Genomic DNA, 26,183 nt, shown 5'->3' with positions numbered 1-26,183 from the left:
TCATTTCTCCTCTGAACCTTCTTGCATTGTCTCTCTTGAACTTTTGGGGGACACCTCACATCTAAATCATAACAACCCCTAAGTAAGAAAGTGTATATTTCTTATTTATAAGGACTGTCTTACATAACCACAATACAATTATCAGAAATTGAGCATTGTTGATACAATAATATCTGATACACAACCCATAGTCATATCTCAATAGTTTTCTCAGTTTTATCATTTATAGCTATTTTCATGGTCCAGGATACAGTCCATGATCATGCATTGAATTTAGTTGTCATGTCTGTTTAGATTCCTTCAATCTGGAATAGTTCCTTAGACTTTCTTTCTTGACCTTGACATAATCAAAGAATACAGGCAAGTTATTTTGTGAAATGTTCCTCAATTTTGATTTACCTAACCTTCCTCATGATTACATTCAGATAATGTATTTTTTTGTCAAAATTTCTAAAGTATGTTGTGTTTTCAGTGCATCCTGAGGCACCAGATGTTGATTTGTTGCCATATTGATAATATTAACTTGATCTTCAATTTAGGTAAAATAATCTGCCAGGTTTCTCCACTATAAAATTACTACTTTTCCCTTACAAAATTAATGAGTAATTTGTGGAGAGATTCTTTTGATGCAGTATAAATGTCTTATTCTTTATTGAACTCTCACCTATTCATTTTGGTATTCACTGATGATTTTTAAACTCTTGTAGCCCTATGTTGATGAGTTGGATTTCTATTATAAAGGCATTATATCCGTTATATTATATATATATTATAAATATATTATATTTATATTATATATAATATAAAAATATTATATTTATATTATATATAATATAAATATATAATAAATATATATATTATAAATATATATATTATATTTGTCCTAGATTTGGCCAGGATTGGCTCCTTCAAACTAGCCCTGATGTCATTTTCAAATATACCTGTGAATCTTTGAGCAGTTACTTTTAAGTGCTTTCAGGCCACAGTAAGATGTTCCAAACTCATCTTGTGCTTATCTTGCTGTAATTGTGGAATGAGCTTTTTCTCCAAGGAGACCTGGTTCCATTAGTGAAGAAAGATATTTTAGAAACCAAGGTCTAATTGCAGTATGTGCAAAGCTTGACTGAAATCTGTGCAAAGATAATTTATCAATCAAGAGGTTCTTGTCTTTTTTCACTCCACCCTGCCTCTATATTTGTAGTGCTGTTTGGGATAAGGAAAGGAAAGAGAAAATGAAGATCCCTTGCTAGTATATTATTTGCTGAATTTGCTTACTCCTTAGTTAACCCTATTGAGTGGCTGTTATTTTGAAACCTATTGTTACTAATAAGGAGCAGCTTAGAGGTATTAGATGTCCATTTTTTCTCTCAGCTTGCAAGTGATGGACATGAAATTTGGCTTATCCTTGTTCCATGTTTTATGCAAGTTATGAGAGACAAAACCCTTGCATTATCTGGTTAATTTAAAGTTGGGCATTGCTAGTAATATATTGGTCTTTTTTGACCCACGTTAATTGTTTTTCAGCGAGAGAACAACTAAAGCCTTCTCTAAGAGTTTTAAATAGTTCCTTATACTTTTCCTCAAATCAAGGATTCTGAACTATTTTTTTTTTTATCTTTCTCTTCCTTGCTTCATCAGATTTTAGCTTTTTTTTTTTTTTTTCCTCCCTTCTTTCCTTTTCTTCTGAGATTCGACAGAGAGCCAGTAAAGGAATAGGGGGAAGATTCCTCACAAGTACTACATGTTCACTTGTCCCTCATTTGACCTCAGAATTCTTGTTGTCACTGTTTTGTAGCTAAGTACATCTTGAAATGTAAGTCAGGATTGAAAAAAATGCCCTTGCATATATGAGAGGCTATGATTAAATAGTGGGATAATTATAAAAGCTATTCAGTCATCTGAAACTAGCTTGCCCACTGAAAGCAGTACAGGTTGTGAGCGTACCTAATCTGAAAATCTGAAATCTTCAATACTTCAAAATCCAGGCCTTTTTCAGCACCAACACGATGCCACACGTGGAAAACTTTACCTTTACCTCATGGTGGTCACACTCAAACCCAGGCCCACTAACAATATTATAAAAATTACCTTTAGAGTTTATAGAAGGTGGACATGAAACATATGTGAATTGCGTGTTTAGACTTGGACCCCATCCCCAAGATATCTCATCATGTATATGGAAATACTCCATACTCAAACAAAAACAATTTTTTTTAAATCTGAAACACTTTGGGTCCCAGACCTTTTGGGTAAGGATTATTTAATGTGTCATAATTCCAAAGAGCAAAAGCCAAATAGTTTCTGGCTTCTTGAAATGTGCCATAAATTGGGATTGAAAACATGCCCTTGCATATGAGAGGAAATGATTTTCCACAGGTTCATGGGAAAAGTTACATAAAGGATTTGTGATTTAAAGGGGCAAATAGGAATAGGCCATGTGGAGAAAGGAAACCTAGGCTGGCAGACCATTATGTGATGTGCATAAACAAGGAAAACTAGTATATTGGATGATAGTGAGGAGTTTGTTATGACCGCATCATAAGGTCAAAGGGAGGACGGCACGGGGGTTTGTGAGAGATCCAGGTGAAGGACAAGCAGAAGCCAAAACTTGGAAGTTCCTTTTATAATAGTGTGGAGACATTTAGTTAGACCTTATTCTCCAGGGCGTGGGGAATTAGTGAAAGTATTTTGAAGCAAGTAACATAGAAGTTTCATAATGTACTCTGTGTGTCTGTGTGTTTTAAATACAGTTCTGGTTGGTGTTAGTGATGGCATTAATCTAAACAGTAAGTCTTAACAATTTTTGACTCTTCATGTAGTCTAATTAGTGATTTTTCTGGTTTTATTACTGTGACAGTTGCTTTGACATTTTGACAAGTTCCAGGATAGCACTTTACACTTAGTCTTTTCTTCAGAAAGTGAATTTTAAAGTAAACTAGTAAATTTAAAGCTATTCAACATATAAAATAGAATAACTATTTCCATAAAATTGATGTCTTTTAGAAGTTTATAGCTATGGGATAATTAAAATGGCAGTATTTTTAATATTTACATTTTATTTGACATGAAAGAAGCTAAGTAGCATAATTAAGTAGTATGATCTTGAAATAATTTGTATACACAATCTTTTTGAACTTTTTTCTAAGAATACTTTTTTAAAAAATAATTACTTATTGATATTTATATCTTGAAAAGTTTTTCTTGATCAGAATGAATACCATAGTGTTTTTACAACCGTTTTATTGAGATATAATTCATATGGCATAGAATTCAGCTGTTTAAATTTTAAAGTTAAGCAGTTTTTAGTATTTCACAAAGTTTGTCAACCATCACTTCTCTGTAATTCCAGAACATTTTATCACCCCTAAATAGAAACACTGTAATTGTTAGCAGTCACTTCCCATTCTACCTTTCCTGGGCAGCACACAGCTCTAGGGAGCTTCTAATCTACTTTTTGATCTCTAGATTCGTCTATTTTGAAATAAATAGTTCTTACATGTTTGTTTTTGTTTGTTTTGTTTTTGTTTTTTGTCACTGGCCTTCCTTCTCTTAGCATAATGTTTTAATATTATGGCATGCATCAGTACTTCATTCCTTTTTATTGCTGGAAAATATTCCATTAAGTACATGTATCATCTTTTATTACTCCATTCATGAATTAGTAGACATTTAGGATGTTTCTACTTTTTGACTATGAATAATGCCACTATTGAACATTTGTCAACAAATTTTTGTGTAGGTTTATATTTCACTTCTCTGGAGTGAAATTTCTGAGTCATGTGGTAACTCAAACCTCTTGAGAAATTGCCAGACTGTTTCCCAAAGTGATTGTACCATTTTTCAGTACATAGTTCTAGTTCCTCTGCATCCTTGCCAAAACTTGCTATTTACCAGTCTTTTTGGTTATAACCATCCTGGTGATGTGAAATAGTATCTCAGTATTTTAATTTTCAGTTCCCTAATGGCTAGTGATGTTGAACATCTTTTCATGTGCTTATTGTCTTTTTTGTTTATCTTCTTTTCAGAAATATCTTTGCCTGTTTTTATTGTGGATATTTGTCTTTCTAATTGTTGGGTTGTGAGTTTTTTAAAATATATTCTAGATACCAGACCCTTGTTAGATAAATGATTACAAATATTTCCTTCCATTCTGTGGGTTTCAATTCCTCCATCCATCCCTCTCTCTTTTCCTCCCTCCCTTCCTTCCTTCCTTTACCGGGGATTGAACCCAGGAGTGCTTAACTACTGAGCCACATCCACAAATCTTTTTAAATATTTTATTAAGAGACTGGGTTCCTCTGAGTTGCTTGGGACCTCACTAAGTTGCTGAGACTGGTTTTGAACTGGTGATCTTCCTGTCTCAGCCTCCCATGCCACTGGGATTACAGGCATACAGAACTGTGTGTGGAGGTTATCTCTTGTTGGTAGCTTTTAGAGCTCCACAATTTTGAAAGTTTTTGTTTAGATTCAGTCTATCTATTTTTCTCTTTTGTTGCTTTTTCCTTTGATGTCATATTTAAGAATTCATTGCTTAAGCCAAAATTATGAAGATTTCTATATTCTAAGAGTTTTGTAGTTTTATAGTTTTAGCATTTATATTTAGTCTATGATTCATGTTGAGTTAATTCTAATATAAGGTATAAAGAAGGAGTCTTCTTCATTCTTCTGCACCATTTGTGAAAAGAAAATGTTTCCCCTTTGAAATGTATTGGTAAATTGTTTAGTCTTAGGTAAAATTTATATAATATAAAATTAACCATTTTAAAGTATATAATTCAGTGGCACCTAGGGTCTCTACAATGTTGTATAACCACCATCTCTATCTAGTTCTAACTTTGTGAGTGTACCAAACCAGATTGAATGAAACATTTTCATTATCCAAAAGAAAACCCAATACCCATTAAGTCGTAACTCCCAGTTTCCTCCTCTTCTCACTCCCTAACAGCTACCAGTCTGTTCTCTGATTCTGTGTATTTACCTGTTCAGGATATTTATATAAAAGGGATCAGAAAACATGCAGCCTTTTGTGTTTGGCTTCATATACTAACATGTTTTCGAGGTTCATTCATGTTGCAGCATGTATTAGCATTCCATTCCTTTTTATGAGTGAATGCTATCCCATCATGGAGATAACACCATGTCTTGTTTATTTATTCATCTGTTGTTAATTATTTGGGTTTGGGTATATTGGTTTTTTTAATGCTATTAGTACAAGACTCCCCCCTGTCCCCCATACTGGGGGTTGAGTCCAGGGGTAATTTACCACTGAACTATATCCACATCCCCTTTTGTTTTATTTTGAAACAGGGCCTCACTAAGTTGACTAGACTGGCCTTGAACTTGCTATCCTCCTGCCTTAGCCTCCAGAGTAGATGGGATTACAGGCATGTACTACTATGCCTGGCATTGTAAGATTTTTGACTTTATATATTAGCATTCTTCTTTAAGTTATAAATTCACAAACAGAATGAACAAAAAGGAAAAGCCATTCTTTCCATTGTTTATTAAGAGGAATGGTATATATATGCAACAGTTTTCTCTTTATCACAAGGAAGGCACTTGGTAAATATTTGTGTCCTCCACTAGTTACTTATTTTATAGCGTTTATACTTCATAAGTGGCTTCATATCTACTCTTTCATTTAAACCTTACGGGAACATTAAGAACACGTTGTAGGGCATTTTGAAAATTGTTCTCATTTTCAATTACAGTGCTGATGATTGTAATTTACTCAAAGTTATACAGCAAGTAAATGGCAGAATCTGATGGACCTGAATCTTTTTGCCTTAAAATCATGTTCTTTTCTGAGAATAAAGTGTTCTTACACTAATAACTTTAGCTGTTATGCTAAAGTTAGATATATTAGTTGATACATCTAATTCTCATGGCTGTCCAAAGTTATTCAGTGAAAGATAATTATGCATATCTATTCTTTTTATAGCACATTTCAAAATCAATCTAAAGCATAGTCTAAACCCCACTTGTAAAATTGGTGTTAAGAGCCAAGGATAACCTCTATACCACAGAATTTTGTCAGTTTGAAGTAGACTTTGCTTTGTCTCAAACACAAGATTTCTGTAAAAGAGAGCACCGTATGCATTTTCTGTTTTAGACATAGCTTGTCAACTTAGAATAATTGTAGTTTCCCAATAAAATATTCACTGAATGAATAAATAAAAGAAATTATTATACATTCTACTGTCAATGTGCCTGATCTCCAGATTTCATCATAAATTGCCACTCAACTTTTCTCCTCATCTTACAGATTTTGAATGAACATAAATAATAAAAGAATTTTGTAGTCTAACACTTGTACTTATTAAAGTTCCTTTCATTTATATTACCTTATTAAATATGGCAGCTGTTATTTACTCTATTCTGCAGATGAATAAACTGAGGCACAGAAAAGCTTAGTCATATGCTAGGAAGCAATCCAAGGCAAGCAGTTGTGCTGAGTTTTAAAAGTCATTAAAATTTAGTTATCTTAAAATATGGTAATACTAATAATGTATTTAATGGCTTGAGATTTAGTAGACATACTCTTTCAGGTGTGGGTATATTAATACTGCTATCAATCTAAAATGTGTATTTGTGTGGTCAACAGCTTTTAATAGTTTGATGTCTGTTTTCTTAAGTGTTTACCTAAATTTTATATCTACTTACCAGCTTCATATTCTCCCTTTTTCCCACCTTATTCTTAATTAAGGAACCTTTATGTGTTTTTAAACATCAATGATTTTGCTTTTTTACTAGAGTCAGGAATTTTCCTAGTTCAGCACAAAACTCTTTTTCAAAATTGCCAGTGGCTGCTCTGAAAGTTTTTTTGTTTTCAACTTAGCAGGTGTTTTGGTTTTCCTTTTTAGGTGTCGACAGCTCTTCTACCACAAGCAGTGCTTCTCCAATGCCCAACAGTTACGATGCCCTGGAAGGAGGCAGCTACCCAGGTAACTTGTTTTGTGCTTGTTTGATGTTCATTTTTAGTCATCAACTATAAATTGCTTTCACACATGAACATGCATTACACATATTTAGCAGACTCTATTTTTACCAGAGAAAAGGGACATTTTCCTGGCATTCTTCCCTTAATTTAATAGTGTCATGTGACAACTATGAAGATTGTTTCTGGAAGACCTGAAGAACTTTTATTACTGTATTCTTATTACTTTCCGTTTTCCAAAAATATTTAATAGTGGATAATTTTCTTCTTTCCCTTTCTTAAAAAAATAACTCAAGTAATTTTCATATTTGTGTGTTTTCCTCATTCTTAGGTCCTTGAATTCCTTCCAACTGGCCCTTGAATATAGTCTTTGACTTTTTAATCTTTTTTAGTTGTAGATGGACACAGTAACTATTATATTTACTTATTTTTATGTGGTTCTGAGGATCAGATCCAGTGCCTCACATGTGCCAGGCCAAGTGCTCTACCGCTGAGCCAAAAACCCAGCCCTGGTCTTTGACTTTTTACTCCCCTTGTGGGTCTCGGCTACCTCTGCTAGGTGAATAGATTAGCCAATTGGGGCCAGGTTTTACAGGCATCATTTTTAAACATATCTGGAAATAACTTTAATTATTGCATAAGAATAAAGGAACAAATGAATTACTTATAATTAATAGTTATTTCATTATTATGTCTTATACTACACTTCATCTCCTATCTCCTTTTTGACAACCTAACCAGCACCTGATCTTTCTCTTTGTCTCTGCTCTCTTTGTTCCTCATGATTTCAGACTTCAGGGATAACTTGATAAATAATTCTGATATGCATCTTTGTTTCTTATCACTTCAATAAATCCAGGACAGAGCTTAACTGAAGTTGGTGTGTTCCATACTTAACACAGTACCTACTATCATTATGGTAGGAATCAGTAGAAAACTTTAATCTCAGCTTAGTATAAAGCCCCTCATAGTTTTTGAAGAATACTTGAATACACTATTTAGTCTTTTGTGACTTGGAAATCAGTAGGTGTGTGTGTGTGTGTGTGTGTGTGTGTGTGTGTGTGTGTGTGTTTGTAAGAACTTATAAACCATTCCAAGAATAATCTCCATTAACAAAATAGCATAGGGAGTTACTTCATTCACTAAAAGATGAATTCTACAACTCTCTAGTATTTCATGACCTAAAGTGAAATGTCCCTGTGGGATACATTGGTTTGTTTGAATCCATTCAATCAACAAATTCTAGTCTTAAAATGAATTGTCCTTTGACAGTATGTTAGTGATCTTGGGCAAGTTTTCTAGCTATTCATATAGTACCAGAATGGAGGAAATATGTTAACATCTATAGCAATAATATCAAATGACTTGAAAGTCTACTGAATATCCAGTACTAGGATAGGCCTTAGGATTACAGAAATATATGAAGTATTTTCCTTTTCTAAAGAAGGAGAGATTTAAACCTCTGTCTTCAAGACTCAAATGTTTATTTCTTATACTAATCATTGTTTTCATGTTAAGGGATCCTTCTACCTCTGTTCCCATCACAAGCAGGAGATCTAAGGAATGTGCATTGCATTGAAGTTATGACCCTTGAATAATCAAAAAAAGATGATAGCAGAATGTCAAGAAATCTATCTTTAAAATTAGAATCAATAGAGTGAATAGAAAGTTGTGCTTCCTTAAGGAACTTTTTAAAAATAAATTAGGTCAAATGCTTTTCAGAAAATGTTTTAGCAGAGCCTGATTGCTAATAAAGAGTACATTTTTATTTGATAAAAATAGGGAAGACTCCAAGGTGGCGACGGCTTGGGTGATTGGTGCCTGATGTGCAGGCACAGAGCTAGACCTCACTCACTGCAGCCTATTGCCACCAGGAGTCGCACCCACTGAATCTGCCCGCTGGTGGGTTCAGCTTGCTGGTATTTTATTGAAGATTTTTGTTTCTATAGAAATAAAGGATTTGAGTCCATGAAAAAAGTAAAAAATAAAATGATTACACATTATTGAGTTGACTTTAAAATAAAACTTCCAGTCAGTATACCAAAATGTTAATAATGCTTGTATAGTAATTTTTTAAAGAGTTTTTTTTTTGTCGTCATTATGTTTGAATTCTTCAGTTTTATTCAAATTTTGGTTTTTGTTTTAAATTTCAGTGAGAAAAAGAACGTTCATTGAAATGTTTTTTGTTCGGCATCTATTACATACTAAACATTGTTCTGGGAGCTGCACACTGTTCTAGACACTCTTGTTCTTTTCTCGCACTTCACCTATGGAAATAACAGGAACTTCTAGGGGATTGTGGAAATATGTCAGTCATTTCCTGAACATTTTATATAGATGGCAGGGTCAGATAAAAGACAACTTAAAAAAGAGTAGTAGATGCTCTTTCTCTTGCTTTGTTTTGTTTTTGTGCTTCTTAGCCCTAATACTCCTGAGAGAATTAAACCAAAACAAAACAAAAAGATAGACTATGAATATGTCTCCACATGTGTATTATCTGGTAGAAACACCAACTAAAAATTTTGTTGGTGAAATTATTCAAAATATGGGATGGAACCATATGTAAAACAAGATTAGCAAAATATTGATAATGATTGAAGCTGGGTAATTGGCATGTGGGGCTCATTTTTCTAATCTATTTTGTTTAGAATTTGTCATAAAATATTCAGAAAAGAAAGAGGAAGTGCCAAAGGTTATGGCTTACCCAGGGGTCAGGTCTTTATAGAGTCCTGATTTTCCATTGTTTTTGCCTTTGCTAGATGTGCATTCTTCCTCGGCAAGCAGCCCTGCTCCTGATCCAGCCCCCGAGCCTGATCCTGTTCCAGCTCCAGCTCCAGTGCCAGCTCCTGCTGCTCCTCAGCCTTCAAAAATGGCTAAGCCTTTTGGCTATGGTTATCCAATTCTTCAGCCTGGTTATCAGAATGCTACAGCACCACTTAATTCTGGAGTACATCCTAGTAGCCAAGGGTATTCTGGATATCAGCAGTATCCTCAGGTATGTGTGTAATCCTCATGTAAGGACATTGCATTTTTAAAAACAGTAGAATTTATCACTTCTAACAAACCCATAGTGATCAGATTTTTAAAGAGGTTAAATCTAGATGAAGACATTAGCTCTTTTTATTTTCTTCATTGTATCTTTAGTTTTCAGTCTGTAATGCACAGGTATTAATTTTATAAGTAGGGAATTAAAGTGAATGTTAAGTTTAATTCTATATTATTATGCTGGCATTCTCCATAGGAAATGACACAGTAGAATGTGGTTTAGATCTTATTTTAGTCTTTACCCTTCAGTTGAAGAACTCTTCATGGCATGGAACCGACCTGGTGAGAGAGCCTTGGTGCATGCACAAGCTCGTCAGTTCATAAGCTCATTGACTACCACCAGGACTGCCTCTCACGTGATTTTTCTGGACCCACTTCTGAAGATCATATTATCTTAATCATATAAGAATAATAGATATTTCACATTTATATTTCTTGAGAGGAAAATGACATATGGGGAAATTATTGAAATGACATAAGTATTCCTACTTAAGATAAACCATTAGATTAACCTTACAGAAATTTCATCTTATGGTGAACTAAGAATGAAAATTTGACATAGGAAAATCATTTGTTTTTGGAATTTAATCATAGAATTAAGGTACTGAAGGATAAGAAGGAAGAAGAAAACTGGGAGAAGCATTGAAAAATATGATTGATTTGGTAGACATTTATCTGCCTTTGATTTTGTTAGATTTTCTTTGGTTCATATGAAACACTACATATAACAGTCTTGTCCGACTTATACTTTAGGTGAATTCCTATTTGGGATCATAATTTATTATTTTTTTCTGCACTTTAATGAGGATAAAACCAAATTCAGAGAAAAGATTGATTCTTAGAAGTGTTGGGCAAGGGGATAAGAAATTATTTTGAAATGGTAAGTGGTGTTCCATAATGGCCTAGGGCAAGAGTCAGCAAACTGAGACCACTGAGCCAAATCTGACCTGCTCCCTATTTTTGTAAATAACACTTCATTGGCGTACAGCCATGCCTAGTCTTTGTGCTTTGGCACCATAGTGAATCAAGCTGAGTAGTTGCACACAAGACTGTGCCTTTTAAATCTTTGCAATATTTCACAAAAAGTTTGCTGATACCAGACAAAAGAAGATTAAGAAGTATTTTCTTTTCCAGTTTTATTTGGGAGGTTGGTGTAGAAAAGCTAGGAGATTGTCTTTTGAATGAAAGTAAAAAAACTTGATATATCAGAATTTTTAAAAACCTACCTCATTCTGTTTTGTGATCACAATTCTTTTTTTATACTCTAGGAATGGTACAGGAATAGAAGAATTTGGATAAAGAGAACAGACAGAATGAAAAATTGAGTTATTAATCATAACTGAAATGAATATTATATAGCCAGTGTCAAGAAATAAGCTGTTAAAGATACACTTCCCCTTTTAATTTTTAAAACTTTTTATCAATCTGTATTATATAATAGACATCAACATACAACTTGATGAATTTCTCAAAATTGAGCACACTCACTTAACTAGTAGCCAGAAGCATCTTTCATGCTGCTTCTAGTCATTAGCCTCCAGAATAAGAGTGACCACAATCCTGATTTCTAATACCACAGATTTGCCTATTATAAAATTAATTTATATATATAAATATAAAATTTATTATATTTTTGTTTAAATTCTTTTGTTCAGCAATATTCTTATTGTGTGGTTATAGTTTATTCATTTTATATAGTACTCCATTATGTGAATATGTCAGTTTGTTTATTTGTCCTATTGTTGATGGGCATTAGGGTAAATTTCCAGGTTGGGGTTATTATGATGGTTCTACTGTAGACATTTCTGTCCATGTGTTTTGAGCTAATGTATATTTCTAGGAATGGAATTGTACAGTATCCATATAGTCAACCTCAGCAATTAATCTTGACAGTTTTCCAAAATGGAGATTCTAATTTATAACTCATTCGCAGTGTGTGAAAGTTCCAGTTGCTTCCATGCTATTTTCAACACTTGGAATTTTGACTTTTTGTATTAGACAGTCAACTGCCTTTTATTTTGTGAGTGAGGAAATGGAGAGAAAAGTGAAATCACCTGTGCAACACCAGGCCTGGTTCTGATTATGCAAAGACCTTGCAGTTCAGAAGTAAGCACTCTTTCTCTTTGGCTGGCAGGGACTTGTGCAGTAATAAATCAAAGTCAGATTTAATGTATGTATTGCTCTAAGAAAGATCACAAAGCCATGGTTCATTTTTGTCTAATCTGAATTTAAAATAGTTTTTTGGACACCACTATTTCAGGGTTAGTGAATAGTTATGATTCAACTACAAATCTAGGACCTATATTTTAAGTTCTTGTCCATTTACTAAGAAAAGACTGTAGTTTTCATCTAAGATCAGCATTATCAAACTAATTTTAAAAGAAGCCATATCTTTTTGAAGTGCCAGTAAGAATATTTTACCTTAGCTTTAAGTAGCCATCTGTAATAAAGTTGAAATTCCTTTAAATGTTGTACTGTGGAAGGGTTCTGAAATCTAAGAACTTTCTTTGTAGTGATTTAATTGAGATGTTGGCTGGAACCCCCAATAGTTGACCTGTTTGGGGTAGGGAGCAGGGGTAGACAAACTTACTGTTCAGAGCCAAAAATAGCAAAAAATGTTGATGTTTAAGAACAGAAATTAGAGAATTATTTTCAGGGAATCATGAAAAACCTGATAGTGATACTATATAGTTTTAAAAAATAAAACAGTGCATAATCAATTATAGAAAATGCAAATAACCAAAAAGAAGAAAGTAAATGTCAATCAATATTCCCATCAAGTTACAAACAACTCTTGAGGATCTGTCTTTCCACTTTTTTGGATGCATCTTAGGGGAAAGCTAGTAAAGAAGCTGTTCATCCAAAGGACTTGTTTAAATAAAGGAAGTTGATAAATACAGATGGTGTTTTGGTAGTTTTAATTTCTTCAGTAATAGAACAGGAAACCTTTTTATATTACTATGTGTCCTCTATCATTTTGGTAACTGTATGTCTTAAAATGAACCAGACTACCATTTGTTGGACATAACTCAATGTTGAAATCAACTTCCTCTCCCACCTCCACATACTCATCTTTACTCACTTTTCTCATTATTTCTTTAGATTAAATTTCTGTAAGTGGAATCATTTAATCAGAGCTCATAATTTTATAAGACTAGAATTTGTCTCTAGTTATTCAGTGGACATTTATTGAATTCTGACTGTGTAGCAGCATGATTGTAGACACTGAAGATAAGAGGAAGTTAAGTGAACAAAACACTCCTGCTCTCAAGAAAGTTGATGAGAGAGCAGGGTCAGTGGGACAAATAAGTAAACAAGTCAATGAGATAATTTCAAGTAATTATAGGATGTACAAAGTAAGACAAGTTGAAAAAGTTTCAGGGGTGGAAATATGGTGTAAGTGGTCAGAGAAGCCCTCATTGTAGATTAATTATATCTGAATTAATGTTTGAGAGGGTAGAGGAAGCAAGCATGGAAAACTTGGAAGTGGGCCATTTTAGACTTAAGAAATATGTGTGCAAAAGCTTAAAGCAGGAGCAAGTTTGATGTGTTCCAGGAATAAAGTCCCAGTGTGGCTTGAACTCAGCATGGGAAAAATAATAGTTATGAGATCAAAGAGCTAAAGAAGGACCATACTCAAAATTTTACCCCAGGTGCAAGAGGGAGGCATTACAGATTTTACATAATGGAATGACATCTAATTATTTAGAGAATTAATTTGGTTCCTGTGTGAAGAATGAATTAGGGATGGGAATTTTTTAAAGGACAAAAATGGAAGCAGAGAGCCAACTTTAAAGATCCACCATAATCCAGGAAGTAGATAGGTATACCTTGTACCTAGGTGATGTTAGTGGAGGTACGGAAAAGTGGATTGAGAAGGATAACTTTTGACATGCTGATAGGCTGGATGTGGTGGGCAAGAGAAAGGAAAGGCATTGAGGTGACTCCTAGGTTTTTGGCATAGCCACTGTGTAGAAGGATAGAGTATTTACTTAAATGGTAAAGACAAAGGGAGGACTACATCCAGGAATAGGGGATCAGGTTGGCCGGGTTGACTTAAAATGCCTAATAAATCCCTAGAGATCGGTAGTTGATCATTGGTTGATGGTCAGATGTGGAAAAATAATTGACCAATTTATTCTTTGAGCAGAGGCCTACATGACTATTAATATTACTAAGTATGCCAAGAATTATTTTGTTCTAATTTTAGTATATGTTGAAGCAAGCACGCAAGAATTATTTTGTATGCCGGCTGTGGTAGAACATGCCTATAATCCCAGCAACTTGGGAAGCTAAGGCTGAAGGATCCAAAGTTCAAGGCTAGCCTGGCAACTTAATGAGATCTTATCTCAAGATGAAAAATAAAAAGGGTTGAGAATGTAGTTCTGTGGTAGAGCATCACTGGGTTCAATCCCCAGTATCTACCCCCCGCAACACACACACACACACATACACAGAGGCAGGGAGTTTGTCTCTTAAAGAAAGAAAGAATTATTATTTTGTATCGGCAAAAATATTTTATTTTTTCATAGCTCTTAGTCATTTGTGTTTCCCTATATATGTTCTTTCACCATTGTTCTGTGTAATCTGTGATAAGTATAGACCTTTTGTCTAATATATATTATAATTCTTTTTCATCTTGATATTTGTTTTTAATTTTAATAATATTTTTTGGGAAATGTTTAATTTTTCATAATCATATTATTTTCTTTTATTGTTGTTTTTAATCTTTATATTCTTTAAATGGTCCTTAAATATCCTATCAACATTAACATGAGGAAAATAGTCCAGCTTTCAACAGATATACTCAAATATTCTCTCAGAGAATATGTATATACACATATACATATATATATTTATATGTTATTACATATACATTTAGGTTGTTTTTAGTTCTTTGGTGATTTCAGTTTTATACCATTAATCTAAAGTTTTATTTTGATACATAATGTAAATAATAAATTATTCCTCACCATCCCCTCCAGATGGTTAGCCCTTAGTTCACTGTCATTTATTTGAAAATCTTTTCTTCCTGAGTGAATATCCCACCTTTATTTATATCCTAAATGCTAAACTTGAATCTTCTTTTGAACTTTCCATTATATACTGTTACTGAGCCATGTGATCATTTTTCCTTTTTCCTTTATAGCTCTGTTGAAAACTCAATCCTTTTTTTATTATCCTGTTTTTTTCCTTGACATCATCAGCTTCAGTTACTGTCAACATTTTGCTAGACTTCTTTTCATCTGTCTCCCCACTCCCTTTTCTTCCTCAGGACTTTGAGCTAATGAGGGAGCCTTTTTTTTTTTTTTTCCTGCATAATGAAGTACCACTATCATAACCAACAAAATTAATAACTTTCAAATGTCATTTAAAATTCAGTGCATTTTTAAATTTGCCCAACTATTTTAGAAATACCTTTTCACACTTCGTTTATAAAATCAGTATTTGTATAAACAACATTTTATTTGTAATTGTTTATGTCTCATGATTTTCATTGTAATTTAAAACATTTCTATTGTGCCTTTGATCTAATGGAAAAACTAGGTCAGTTGTCCTATAGAATGCCCCATATTTTGAATTTGACTCATTGCTTCCTTGTATCATTTAACTTTTCCTCTAATCCATTTGTATGACTAAAAGTTAAATCTAATGGCTTCATAATATTTAGGTTTATTGCTTCATGTATGTATTCACTTAAGTGAGAATATAATATATTCAGTGATTTAGGCCTCATGATGATATCTGGTTGTGTCACTTGTAGTGCTAGAATTAATTAGAGGATCATATAGTGACCTTTTTATCACTTTATTACATAGTTCCTCATTAAGCTTTTACCTAGTGGCTTTGTTATCTATTGTTATGTAGGTATTATCTATTCCAGATGACCGTTACCTGAATCATTTCAGGATGGGTGGTAAAATAGTGACTTTCCTGAAATTATCATTCTATATATATTAGGTGGAATGCTAAAATATATTCATATAATGGAGCATTTCGTACCTGTATAAACAAATGAGGGAGATCTCTAAATGTAGCCACTGAATTATTGTCAGGACATTTTTGTTGTTGTTGTTGTTGTTAAAAATAGGGCCATAGTTGGAGCGGTATACATGTTAGTTAATATTTAAAAATATAAATAGTGGCAGGATTAAATAAAAACTAATAAAAAATAATTAACTACAGATAGAGAGGTTAAAAGTGAAATAAGATATCTCTGGATATATTTGTGAAGTTTTAGCATCAAAATCATATAAATATATTTATTCAAAAACTTACTAAGTGAAGAAAGATTTAAAGCAATCCTTAAAGATTAAAAGCATCATTATCAAATTGGGTACATTTGATACCAAGAAGAATACTGTTCTAACCGATTATAGTATTTTGTACCTTTTGGTACCATATATCTAAGGACAAAAAGAACTGTTTAAAAAAATCCGAGTAACCTGGCACTGTAGTGCATGCCTGTAATCCCAGTGGATCAGGAGGCTGAGGCAGGAGAATTTTGAGTTCAAAGCCAGTCTCAGCAATTGGCGAGGCCCTAAGCAAGACTCAACAAGACCCTGTCTTTAAAAAAAAAAAAAAAAAAAAAAATCAAAATCTTAGATCTGATTTAATAATCTTATTTTTATAGTAATAATTGTGATATTGTTTTGAAACTACTTAATTATATTGTAGGATAGAACAAATGCAGTTGGCTCTTTGTATTTTGAATTCAACTAGCACTGGGTTGGAAACATTTAAGGGAAAAATTCCATCTGTTCTAAAAATGCAGACTTTTTCTTGTCATCACTCCCTAAACAATACATTTACATTATGTTAGGTCTTTTAAGTATTCTAGAGACAATTTAAAGTATATGAGAGGAGTCAAGTGCAATGGTGCACTCCTGTAATCCCATGAATTGAGGCTGAGGCGGGAGGATTGAAGGTTCAAGGGCAACCTCAGCAATTTAGTGAGGTCTTCAGTAACTTAATGAGACCATGTCTCAAAATTTAAAAATAAATAAATGAAAAGGGTTGGGGATGTAGCTCAGTGGTAAAGCCCCTCTGGGTTCAACCCCAGTACCCAAAAAAGTTTATTAAATAAAATAAAGTATATGGGACAATGTATAAGTTTTATGCCAATATTATGCCATTTCACATAAGGGACTTGATCATTTCCAGATTTTGCTATCCCTGGTCACCTGGAACCAATCCCCTGTGGACTCCAGTGGACAAACACCATGCTATTACCATTAGGAAAATCAAGATTTTTAGCAAAAGACGAGAGTTACTAGTATAAAATCAAAGAGAATTGGACAAAGTAAAATCATCATCTCAAATTTGAATTGGGAAGATTGATACAAATTTGTGTTTTCCTAATACTTAAAAATGTATGTTTTTGCCAGACATGGTGGCACACACCTGTAGTCCCACCTACCTGGCAGTCTGAGGTAGGAGGATTGCAAGTTCCAGAACAACCTGGACAATTCAGCAAGATTCTATTTCAAAAAAAAATTTTTTTTAAAGGTGTAGGGTTGTAGCTCAGTGGTAGAACATCTGCTTAGTGTGTATGAAGCCCTGAGTTCTATCCCCAATACTTAGTATTGGGGGAAAAAATAATTTGCAATAGCCTGATAGTAATAATAGCACATTAGCAGTGAACACTCTTATCACTTAGATTATGGTTTCAGATGACAAAATGTTATGCCAGAAAGCAAGGAAGCTAACAAAGGCTAGTAGGTTTTTATTCAAAGGTTACTGGAAGCTGGAGATATAGCTCAGTGGTAGAGTGCTTGCCTACCACTTGTGAAACCTTGGGTGTGATCCCCAGTACTGCAAAATAAATAAGTAATAAATAAAATAAAAAGATACTGAGGGGTTGGGGCTGTAGCTCAGTGGTAGAGCATTTGTCTAGCATGTATGAGGCCCTGGGTTTGCTCTTCAGCACCACATAAAAAATAATCAATTAATAAATAAATAGTATAAAGGTATTGTGAAAAAAATTCTTAAAAAAAGGTACTGAGGCCATCTTGAAAAGGCTCTTACTGGACAAAGATTGAGTGGTTTGAACTTCAAATAAATAGTGACGGTAATTTGATACATTGTTGTTGGAACTGCAGATTAGTACAACCTCTGGAAAGCAGTGTGGAAGTTCCTTAAAAAACTGGGAATGAAGCCACCCATATGACCCAGCGATCCCATTCCTTGATATTTATGTAAAAAAAAACTATAATCAGCATACTGTATAGATATAGCAGCAATGTTGATAGCAGCACAATTTATAGTAGCCAAATTATGGAATCAACCCAGATGCCTTTCAGTAGATCAATGAATTAAGAAAGTGTGGTACACAATGAAGTTTTACTGAGCCATAAAGAAGAATGAAATAATGGCATTCGCTGGTAAGTAGATGGAAATGGAGAACATCGAACTAAGTGAAATAAGCCAGACTCAGAAAATCAAGGATTGAAATGAATCAAACAACATTGCCCTATGTAAATTTATGATTTTTAATTAAAATTAAAAAAAAATTCTAAAAAAAAAAAAAAAACCACACTGAAAAAAAAAATCAAGGATTGAGTGTTTTTTCTAGTATGTAGAAGCTCAAGTAAAATAAGGGAATTAAAGTGGGGGTGTCAGATATCATAAATATAAGAGTAGAAGGTGGAGAACAAGGGGAGGAGGAAGGATGAGAAAGGGGAGAAAATATGGAATGAATTAACAGAATCATGTTATATGCCTGTATACCAAAGGGATTTTCACATTTATTATGTGTAGAAAATACCAATGAAAAATAAATAAAGGAGCAACAGGAAGATTAGTAGAAAGGAGAATAGGAGGAGGGAGGAAAAACTGAGGAATGAAGGTTGAAATCAAAATCCTTGCATGTATGATTTTATCAGAATGAACCCAAGTACTATGTATAATTGTAATGCTTAAATAAAAACGTGACAATTCGTTAAATCAGTTTTAGTTCACAAAACGCTATGAATTCATAATACTAAAAATGTAACACAGGGAACCAAAAAAATAAGCAAAGCAAAACTCATTGAACACCATTGTATACTTCTGTGGCATCACTCAGTTTTTGAAAATTGTTAATTGATAAAACTTGAAAACAAGTAAGCATTTATCCTGCCTATCCCTTTCAACTGTATTCAAGGGACCCACATTCTTGATGTTGAATGGCATTTTTGCTGACATTTTGTTGTGAGACTTAACTTTGCCAATAAGGTTTAAATTTATTAAGTACTTTTGCTTTGAAATTTTTAAAGTATATTTTAAGTTGCCTGCTTTATTAAGTCATTCTGTTATTATCAAGACAAATTAAAATTTTTTTTTTACCTTCTTGGTTTTTCTTTTTGTTGAACTCCTATGTCTGATATATGATAGTTCATTCACGTTTGTTCTATCATTCTTTTGTTTTGTCTTATTTTTGCTCTTTCAGCAGTATCCTGGTGTCAACCAGCTGTCCTCTGGTCTAGGAGGATTGAGTCTTCAGAGTTCTCCACAGCCAGAAAGCCTGAGACCTATAAACCTCACTCAGGAGAGGAATGTTTTACCCATGACTCCTGTTTGGGCTCCTGTGCCTAACTTGAACTTAGAACTCAAAAAGCTAAACTGTAGCCCAGAGTAGGTATTCGTTTATTTTATAATCTTTCTTTATGTAATATATCTTAATGAAAATATTATATGACTCTTAAAAATAGTAAAACTAGCTGAGCCAATGGCACATGCCTGTAATCCTACCTACCTGAGAGTTGGGGCAGGAGGATCACAAATTCCAGGCCAGCCTGGGTAAATTTGTGAGATCCTGTCTCAAAGTAAAATTAAAAACAAAATAAAACAAAACAAAAAACAGGGCTCAGAATGTGGCTTAGTGACTGAGGACCCTTGGGTTCAATCCCCAGTACTGAAGAAAAAAAAAAAGTAAAAGTAATATGGCAGTAATTACCTGATTGGAAGTTCATGTGGACTTTTGTGTTTCACTTTGTATAGAAATAGATGTAAAATTCAGTTTATATTATCTGAGTCATCTTCTCCTCGTCCCATTTCTGTCTCAAGCCCATCCCATTCCCATATCATCTAATGTGAGGCAAATTATTTGTGTTTGAATGAAGGGTTTCAGGAATCCAAGTTTAACTAGAGTTTTTCTTTTCTTAAGTCTCTTTTTCACCATTGTTTACCAGTACTAACTTCTGATAACTTTTTAGTAGGTTGGAATCTTTAAAATTGTATTCCCTCCTTTGGGCTTTGCTTGAAAAGGAAACAGACCTCACTTGTGAAATCCCAAGAATAGATTTAGGTAAATAGTTTATCTCTGAATTTTCTTTTCTTACTCAGTATAGAATATGAAGACCATTAACCCCCACAGGCTTATTGATCCAACCTGAATTTAAACTTGAATTCCTTCCTCCTGGAGGACTGTTTCCTTATCTCCTGGAAAATTTAGCTGGCAGACATATCTGGCAGCCTCCAAGTCTTGGTGATCTGTCTGTTTGGATAGCCTGTAAAGCTCCCATCTCAGGCCTCCCAGCACCTCCTAGATCAAATGTCCTTGACTCTTTCCAAAGAATAGGTTATTCCTCTGGCCCAGATAGTTTGTAGAAGACTTCCTCCTGCCCTGGATTTCTTCTCCTTACAAAGTAAGCTCTTGATTCACAGAACATCATTATCTTCTTCCTTGTATTTTGATTAGGAAAATTAGTTCTCTTCTTTAGATCCAGTATTTTCCTTTTCTTAAGGCAATAGTTTCCAAATTTTGCAGGGGGGAAAAAAAAAACAAACTCTTCCTTTTCTACCAAAATCTTGTATAGAATTCAAGTATAGAAAACAAAGGAAACTTCTTTGAGGGTTTCCTCTGCTCTTGTATCTCCCACTATCGTCAACACCCATCAGTGACTATAGCAGTGCTATAATCCTTTCTATAAAACATAGGGCATTTTGGGTTGTAGACTGACAACAGCTGCCCATCCTTTTGAGGGTAAGCTATTGTCCGTTTTATTTGGCCTTGTACTATGAATGGTTAGGCATTTCTTAAGTAGGTAAATGAAGTATGTATATGTGTAAGACATCCCATAGTTAGGGGAATGTTGAGTATGTTTCCTAACTGGTTATGTTTTTTTATGTGAAAATAGCTCTCATCAAAATAAGAACAAGTAATTAGGAGCACAGGCTTTAAAGTTGGACAAACCTAAGTTCTTACCAAGTTTCCACTAGTAAATAGCTATAAGACTATGTAACAACTTTCTTAACCTCTCAAAGTCTCAGTATTGTCAACTATAAAACAGGAATACAGGTTGAGTATACTTGTGGCTTGGGGCTACAAGTATTTCAGTTTTTGGAGTTTTTCAGATTTTGGATTATTTGCATATACTTCACTATTTGAGCATCCATAATCCAAAAACCTTAAGTGCTCCAATATCTGGAACTTTTTGAGCATCATCTTTATTCAAAATGTTTTGAATTTTGAAGCATTTTAGATTTCATGTTTTTGGAATCTTCAAACCTGTAATTATAATACCTGTATACTAAGATAAATCATTAATTCAATAGTTACTGAATACCAACTTAAATAAGCACAAGTCACTGTTTCTCTGTGTTTGGGATAGAGTTATAAATAAAAGTTTCTGATCCCCATGGAATTAGAGAACTTATATTCTGTTAGTGTAACACAGGGTCATGTGAATGCTGGAGGGTTCTTGTCTCACACACCCAAAGAATGAAGTACACAGATGAAGGAAGGAGAGAATTTGGTAGCCAATTTATTTAGAAACAAGCAAGAAAAGCTCCCACAGTATGAGAGGGGTCCCAAGGAGGTTACCACCGGTGGCTCTCTGTCTAGATGTTTTTTATACTGTTTTGATGAGGAACTATCCTTCCATTAGAAAGTCTTGATTGTTGTCTTTTTCTAACTCCATGAATGTATACAATTTTAATTTATTATTCCTGTAAGGGTTTAATGTATCTGTTAACCTGAGTTTGTCCTATACTTGTCCTTAAAACAGAAGACCTGCTTGAGTTAAAAAAACTGTTTGGGGTTGACTAATGTTAGGATAGTCAAGGAAGCTGGGCAACAACAGATATTATGGGCATCCAAATATGAGGGTAGCCTTCAGTAAGGCAGCCAAACCCCCAAACAGGCTTTAGCCTAGGGTTTTAATCTGGGATGGAGGACCCCCCCCATTCCCTGAGGACCCCATTTCTATAACTTGCCTCATTAGGGAAGACATACTATGTACCCTCAAATCAGTAAGTATGTAATATAATGTCAGAGTATTATTATGAATAAAAATCAGAATAGGGAGTGAAGGTGGAGGCTGATTTTAGCTAGAAGTCTATAATGAGATTTTTTTCAAGGAGTTAACCTTTGAATAGAGGTCTGAATGAAGTGAGACAGCAAGCCACAGGACTTCTGGGAAGAGTGTTCCAAGCTGCCCAACCAGCAAAGAAGTCCTGAAGTGGAAATAAGCTTGGCATGTTTGGAGAATAGCACTAAGACTGGTGTAGATAGTTCTCTCTACACAATGTTATCTGCTCTTCCTCAAAATGCCTTTCCTGGTTGTCTGGCTGTTCCTTTATTGATTCTTTCTCTGTTAACTTTAACTCATGACTTACCAAATTATAAGCATTCATTCTGTGAAGGAAATAGCACTAGGGTAGCACAGAATGAAAGTGATCTCTGATCTCAAGGGAGAAGGCAGAGGAGGTCCACAGCCAACCAAAGCAAGTCAGACTAATTGATAGCACCTCAGCCTAAGCCTATCTCAGAGCACAGAGAGAGAAGTCTTTGCTTTTGACTTGGAGAGTGAAGGGACTGAAGGAATATTCAGAAGTAGTGATAACTTTGATGAGTCTTATAGTAAGAGTGACAGTCCAATGGGTGAAAAGAGGGCAGTGAAGCAGGAACAGCATTGTTAGAGACATAAGAAGTCTGGCTTTTCAGTCATGTTTCCTAGAGCCTTCTATTCATGTCCTACGGCTAATATAATAGACTTGTTTTTTTCTTGAATGTGTTGAACTTTGCTATCATGAAAATGTTGACTCCTTAATTAAGGTCTTTTGACATCTGTTACATAAATGCCTATTTAAAGTAATCAGGATCTCTTTGCTTCATTGTAATTTTTTGCTGTACTGGGAATTGAACTCAGTGCCTCACACATGCTAGGCAAGTGCAATATCACCAAGCTATATCCCCAGCGCACTGCTTTTGGTTATAGTAACATGCTCAAGTCATTTTCACTTATGCCCTTAAATGTTCTTAATTATCCCATCTACTTCATTGTATTTTTTTCCTAACAGCTGATGTCCTCCATATTTTTTTTTTTTTTTTTGCAGTTCATTTCGGTGTACTTTGACAAATATTCCACAGACTCAGGCTTTATTGAATAAAGCTAAGCTTCCTTTAGGATTGTTGTTACATCCCTTCAGAGACCTAACGGTAAAGTGACATGTTTTAAAATATTTTGAGTAATGACAAGTGGTTATGTACAAGGTATTTAAATTTTATATTTTCTTAGTCTTCATCATTTTTCATTTGAAGTTGCAAATTCAAATTCATTCTGCCAAATTCAAGTCAACAAACATTTTCTGAGCAACTTCTTTGTAGCATACCCTAAGCTAAGCCCTGATAATACAAAGTTGATCACATCATTGACCTTAACCCCAAGAAGAAATACATCATTATATGCAGGACTATTAATACATGTAAATAATCAAATCTTTGTGATATTTTCATAGTACAGTATAATAAGTGATTCCCTCTACATACAGTAGATAAAGTTTTTGATAAATGATGGAAGTTCAAGGTGCATTTTGAAAGATTAATTGGTTCAGAAGTAGGAACCACTGTAGAAGGTAGATTAAACCTTAGGAGTTCTTTATTAAAGTGATTTCCAGTTAGGGAGGAGAACTATCTGATTGTTCCAAATTAAGCAAATTATAGGGAAAGTCTAAACACTTCAGATGTGTTGAGTTAAAATATTACCTGTTGTTTAAATTTCTACAGTGCATTTGGTTTATACCTAGCTAGCTAGATTTACACATGCTTCAGATATTTCATGCAGATATGTTGCGTTTAAGCTACATTTTTAAAACCTCAGAAAAAATGTCAGCCAGATACATTTAATTTATACTTCACAAACTTCTCCCTCACACATTTTTACTACTGTGATTTTTTACCCCTCCTATTGCTGCAGATTTCTTTTGCTCTCAGTTATCCAAAAACAAAAAGCAAAAACAAACAAAAAAATTACTGACTGCCTATCTAATGCTAGATGCTGGAGATAGAGGTCACTAATCTTCCTTGTGGAGCTTACTTTTCTACTAGGATGTACAGAATGAATCAGAGTGAATAAAAAGTGAAATAATTCTATGTGATAAGTACCTTGAATTTATTCAGTAAATACTATTTAATCACCTATAATATGATTACAGCCTTTATCCCTAAACCAAGACAGTTAATTTGCTATATCCTTAGGTAAAAGTAGTTCCCTAAATACAGATTCCATATATGATACGTTCTGGAAGTGTGTACACTAAAATGTTAACATGATATCCTCTGGTATATAGAATTCTGGGTCATTTTTTGATTCTCTCACTTTCAGTTAATTGTATTTCCTGATTTTTTTTTTTTTTCAAACCTGATCTGTAGCTACGTATGTAATAAAACTAATAGATGTGGGCTGGGTGTGCTAGTGCACACCTGTAAAATCCCAACTACTCAGGAGGCTGAGGCAGGAGGATCACCAGGACAAGGCCAGCCACAGCAACATAGTGAAAGACCCAGTCTCAAAATAAAAGGGCTGGGGATGTAGCTCAGTGGTGGAGTACCCCTTGGTTCAATACCCAATCTCTCTCTCTCTCTCTCTCTCTCTCTCTCTCTCTCTCTCTCTCTCTCTCTCTCTCTCTCTCTCTCTCTCTCTCTCTCTCCCCCCCCCCCTCTCCCCGTCTCTCCCTTTCCCCCTCCCCCCCACTTTCTTCACTCCCTCTCCCCTCTCTTTTCATGTGCATGCACACACATACCCACAACAGTATATGTGCAAAAATCTTAAATATAAAGATAATGTTTATGTATCAACTTAAAGAAAATTCAGAATGAAAAATACTAGAGAGATAACAAGTTAATTCAGGGACATAGAATAATCTGTGATCTCTTAATTTATTCACATTTTCTTAATTTCCTACATTGACTATAGAGTTCCTTTCCCAAACTAAGTGTGGTATTTTCTTTAATGCACATTGTATTTGGATTCTTGTGGCCTCATCTCCCTTCGGGAGTGCTGTCACTGTCCACCAAGCACTGCCTGCTGGCTAGCAGTACCAGGTACAGTCAGACAAAGGCCTTCTTACGTAGTATGTGTTTCTTTCCCACTGTTATATCTTGAGTCTAGCTAATGAACTGTAGTTTGTATTATTTTCTTGGCCAAACTTCTCTTGTCAGCTAGTTTTTTCATCAGATTTGGCATGATTTTGTTTTCATATTATCTTAAGATTTGTGATGAAAGGAGAGAAAACTTGACAGCTGCTTTTGTTGCTCAGCATATCACTGAATATAATATGCTTCAATATAAAACGACACAAAAACAGTTCTGGTTTTTATCTGTGTATGGAGCAGAGCAGGGGGTGTTCTGTTTTTCCCTAGGGTGCTTTTGTTGCTACAACATTTTTATTTTCTTTTCCAGCAATTACCAGTGATAACATCAAATACCATTGTGAGGTGCCGATCTTGTAGAACATACATCAACCCTTTTGTATCCTTCATCGATCAACGTAGATGGAAATGCAATTTGTGCTATAGAGTTAATGATGGTGAGCTTCAGATTCTTATAATGTTTTTAATATGATTTTCAACCTTTTTTGACATGTTAGTCATTATTTTGTTTCTCTCCTTATTGCTTTAAAAAGAACTTTAATGCTATTTTTAATAGCAAGAATATAGGCTATGGCACCTTTACCAGTGTGTATGGATACTCATGGGCATCCATATCTGTTGTCCCCTATACTCATTTCTTAGGTCTCCCTATAATTGCTTTCAAATTTGCATTTCTGTCTGATGTTTTCCCATGTCATGGGATATAAAAAATAGGACATAAGTCTAAGAAACCAGGTTATCTGTGACCTGTTTTCTTCACATGATTTTAGAAAATCTGTTTCTGGGTTTTTTTTAAAGCAGGCTTACAGAATTGATTTTTATCATTAAATGTTCACAGAATTGTTG

The 26,183-nt window shown here is 34.2% G+C and overlaps 1 protein-coding gene across 1 annotated transcript in view; it reads left to right on the top strand.

The window, feature by feature from the left end:
* SEC24B (SEC24 homolog B, COPII coat complex component) overlaps positions 1–26,183 on the top strand; it is an 86,542-nt gene that overhangs the window by 38,931 nt on the left and 21,428 nt on the right. The window contains 5 exon segments of the mRNA XM_079153562.1: positions 6,864–6,944; positions 9,697–9,932; positions 19,413–19,597; positions 23,303–23,405; positions 25,648–25,774. Of these exon segments, the coding sequence (XP_079009688.1) occupies positions 6,864–6,944; positions 9,697–9,932; positions 19,413–19,597; positions 23,303–23,405; positions 25,648–25,774 (732 nt within the window).

Source organism: Sciurus vulgaris (genome assembly GCF_902686455.1).
Source record: "Sciurus vulgaris genome assembly, chromosome: 9".
Lineage (NCBI taxonomy): Eukaryota > Metazoa > Chordata > Mammalia > Rodentia > Sciuridae > Sciurus > Sciurus vulgaris.
Note: the sequence above shows the minus strand (reverse complement) of the source record. Positions and strands in the feature narration are given on the sequence as shown.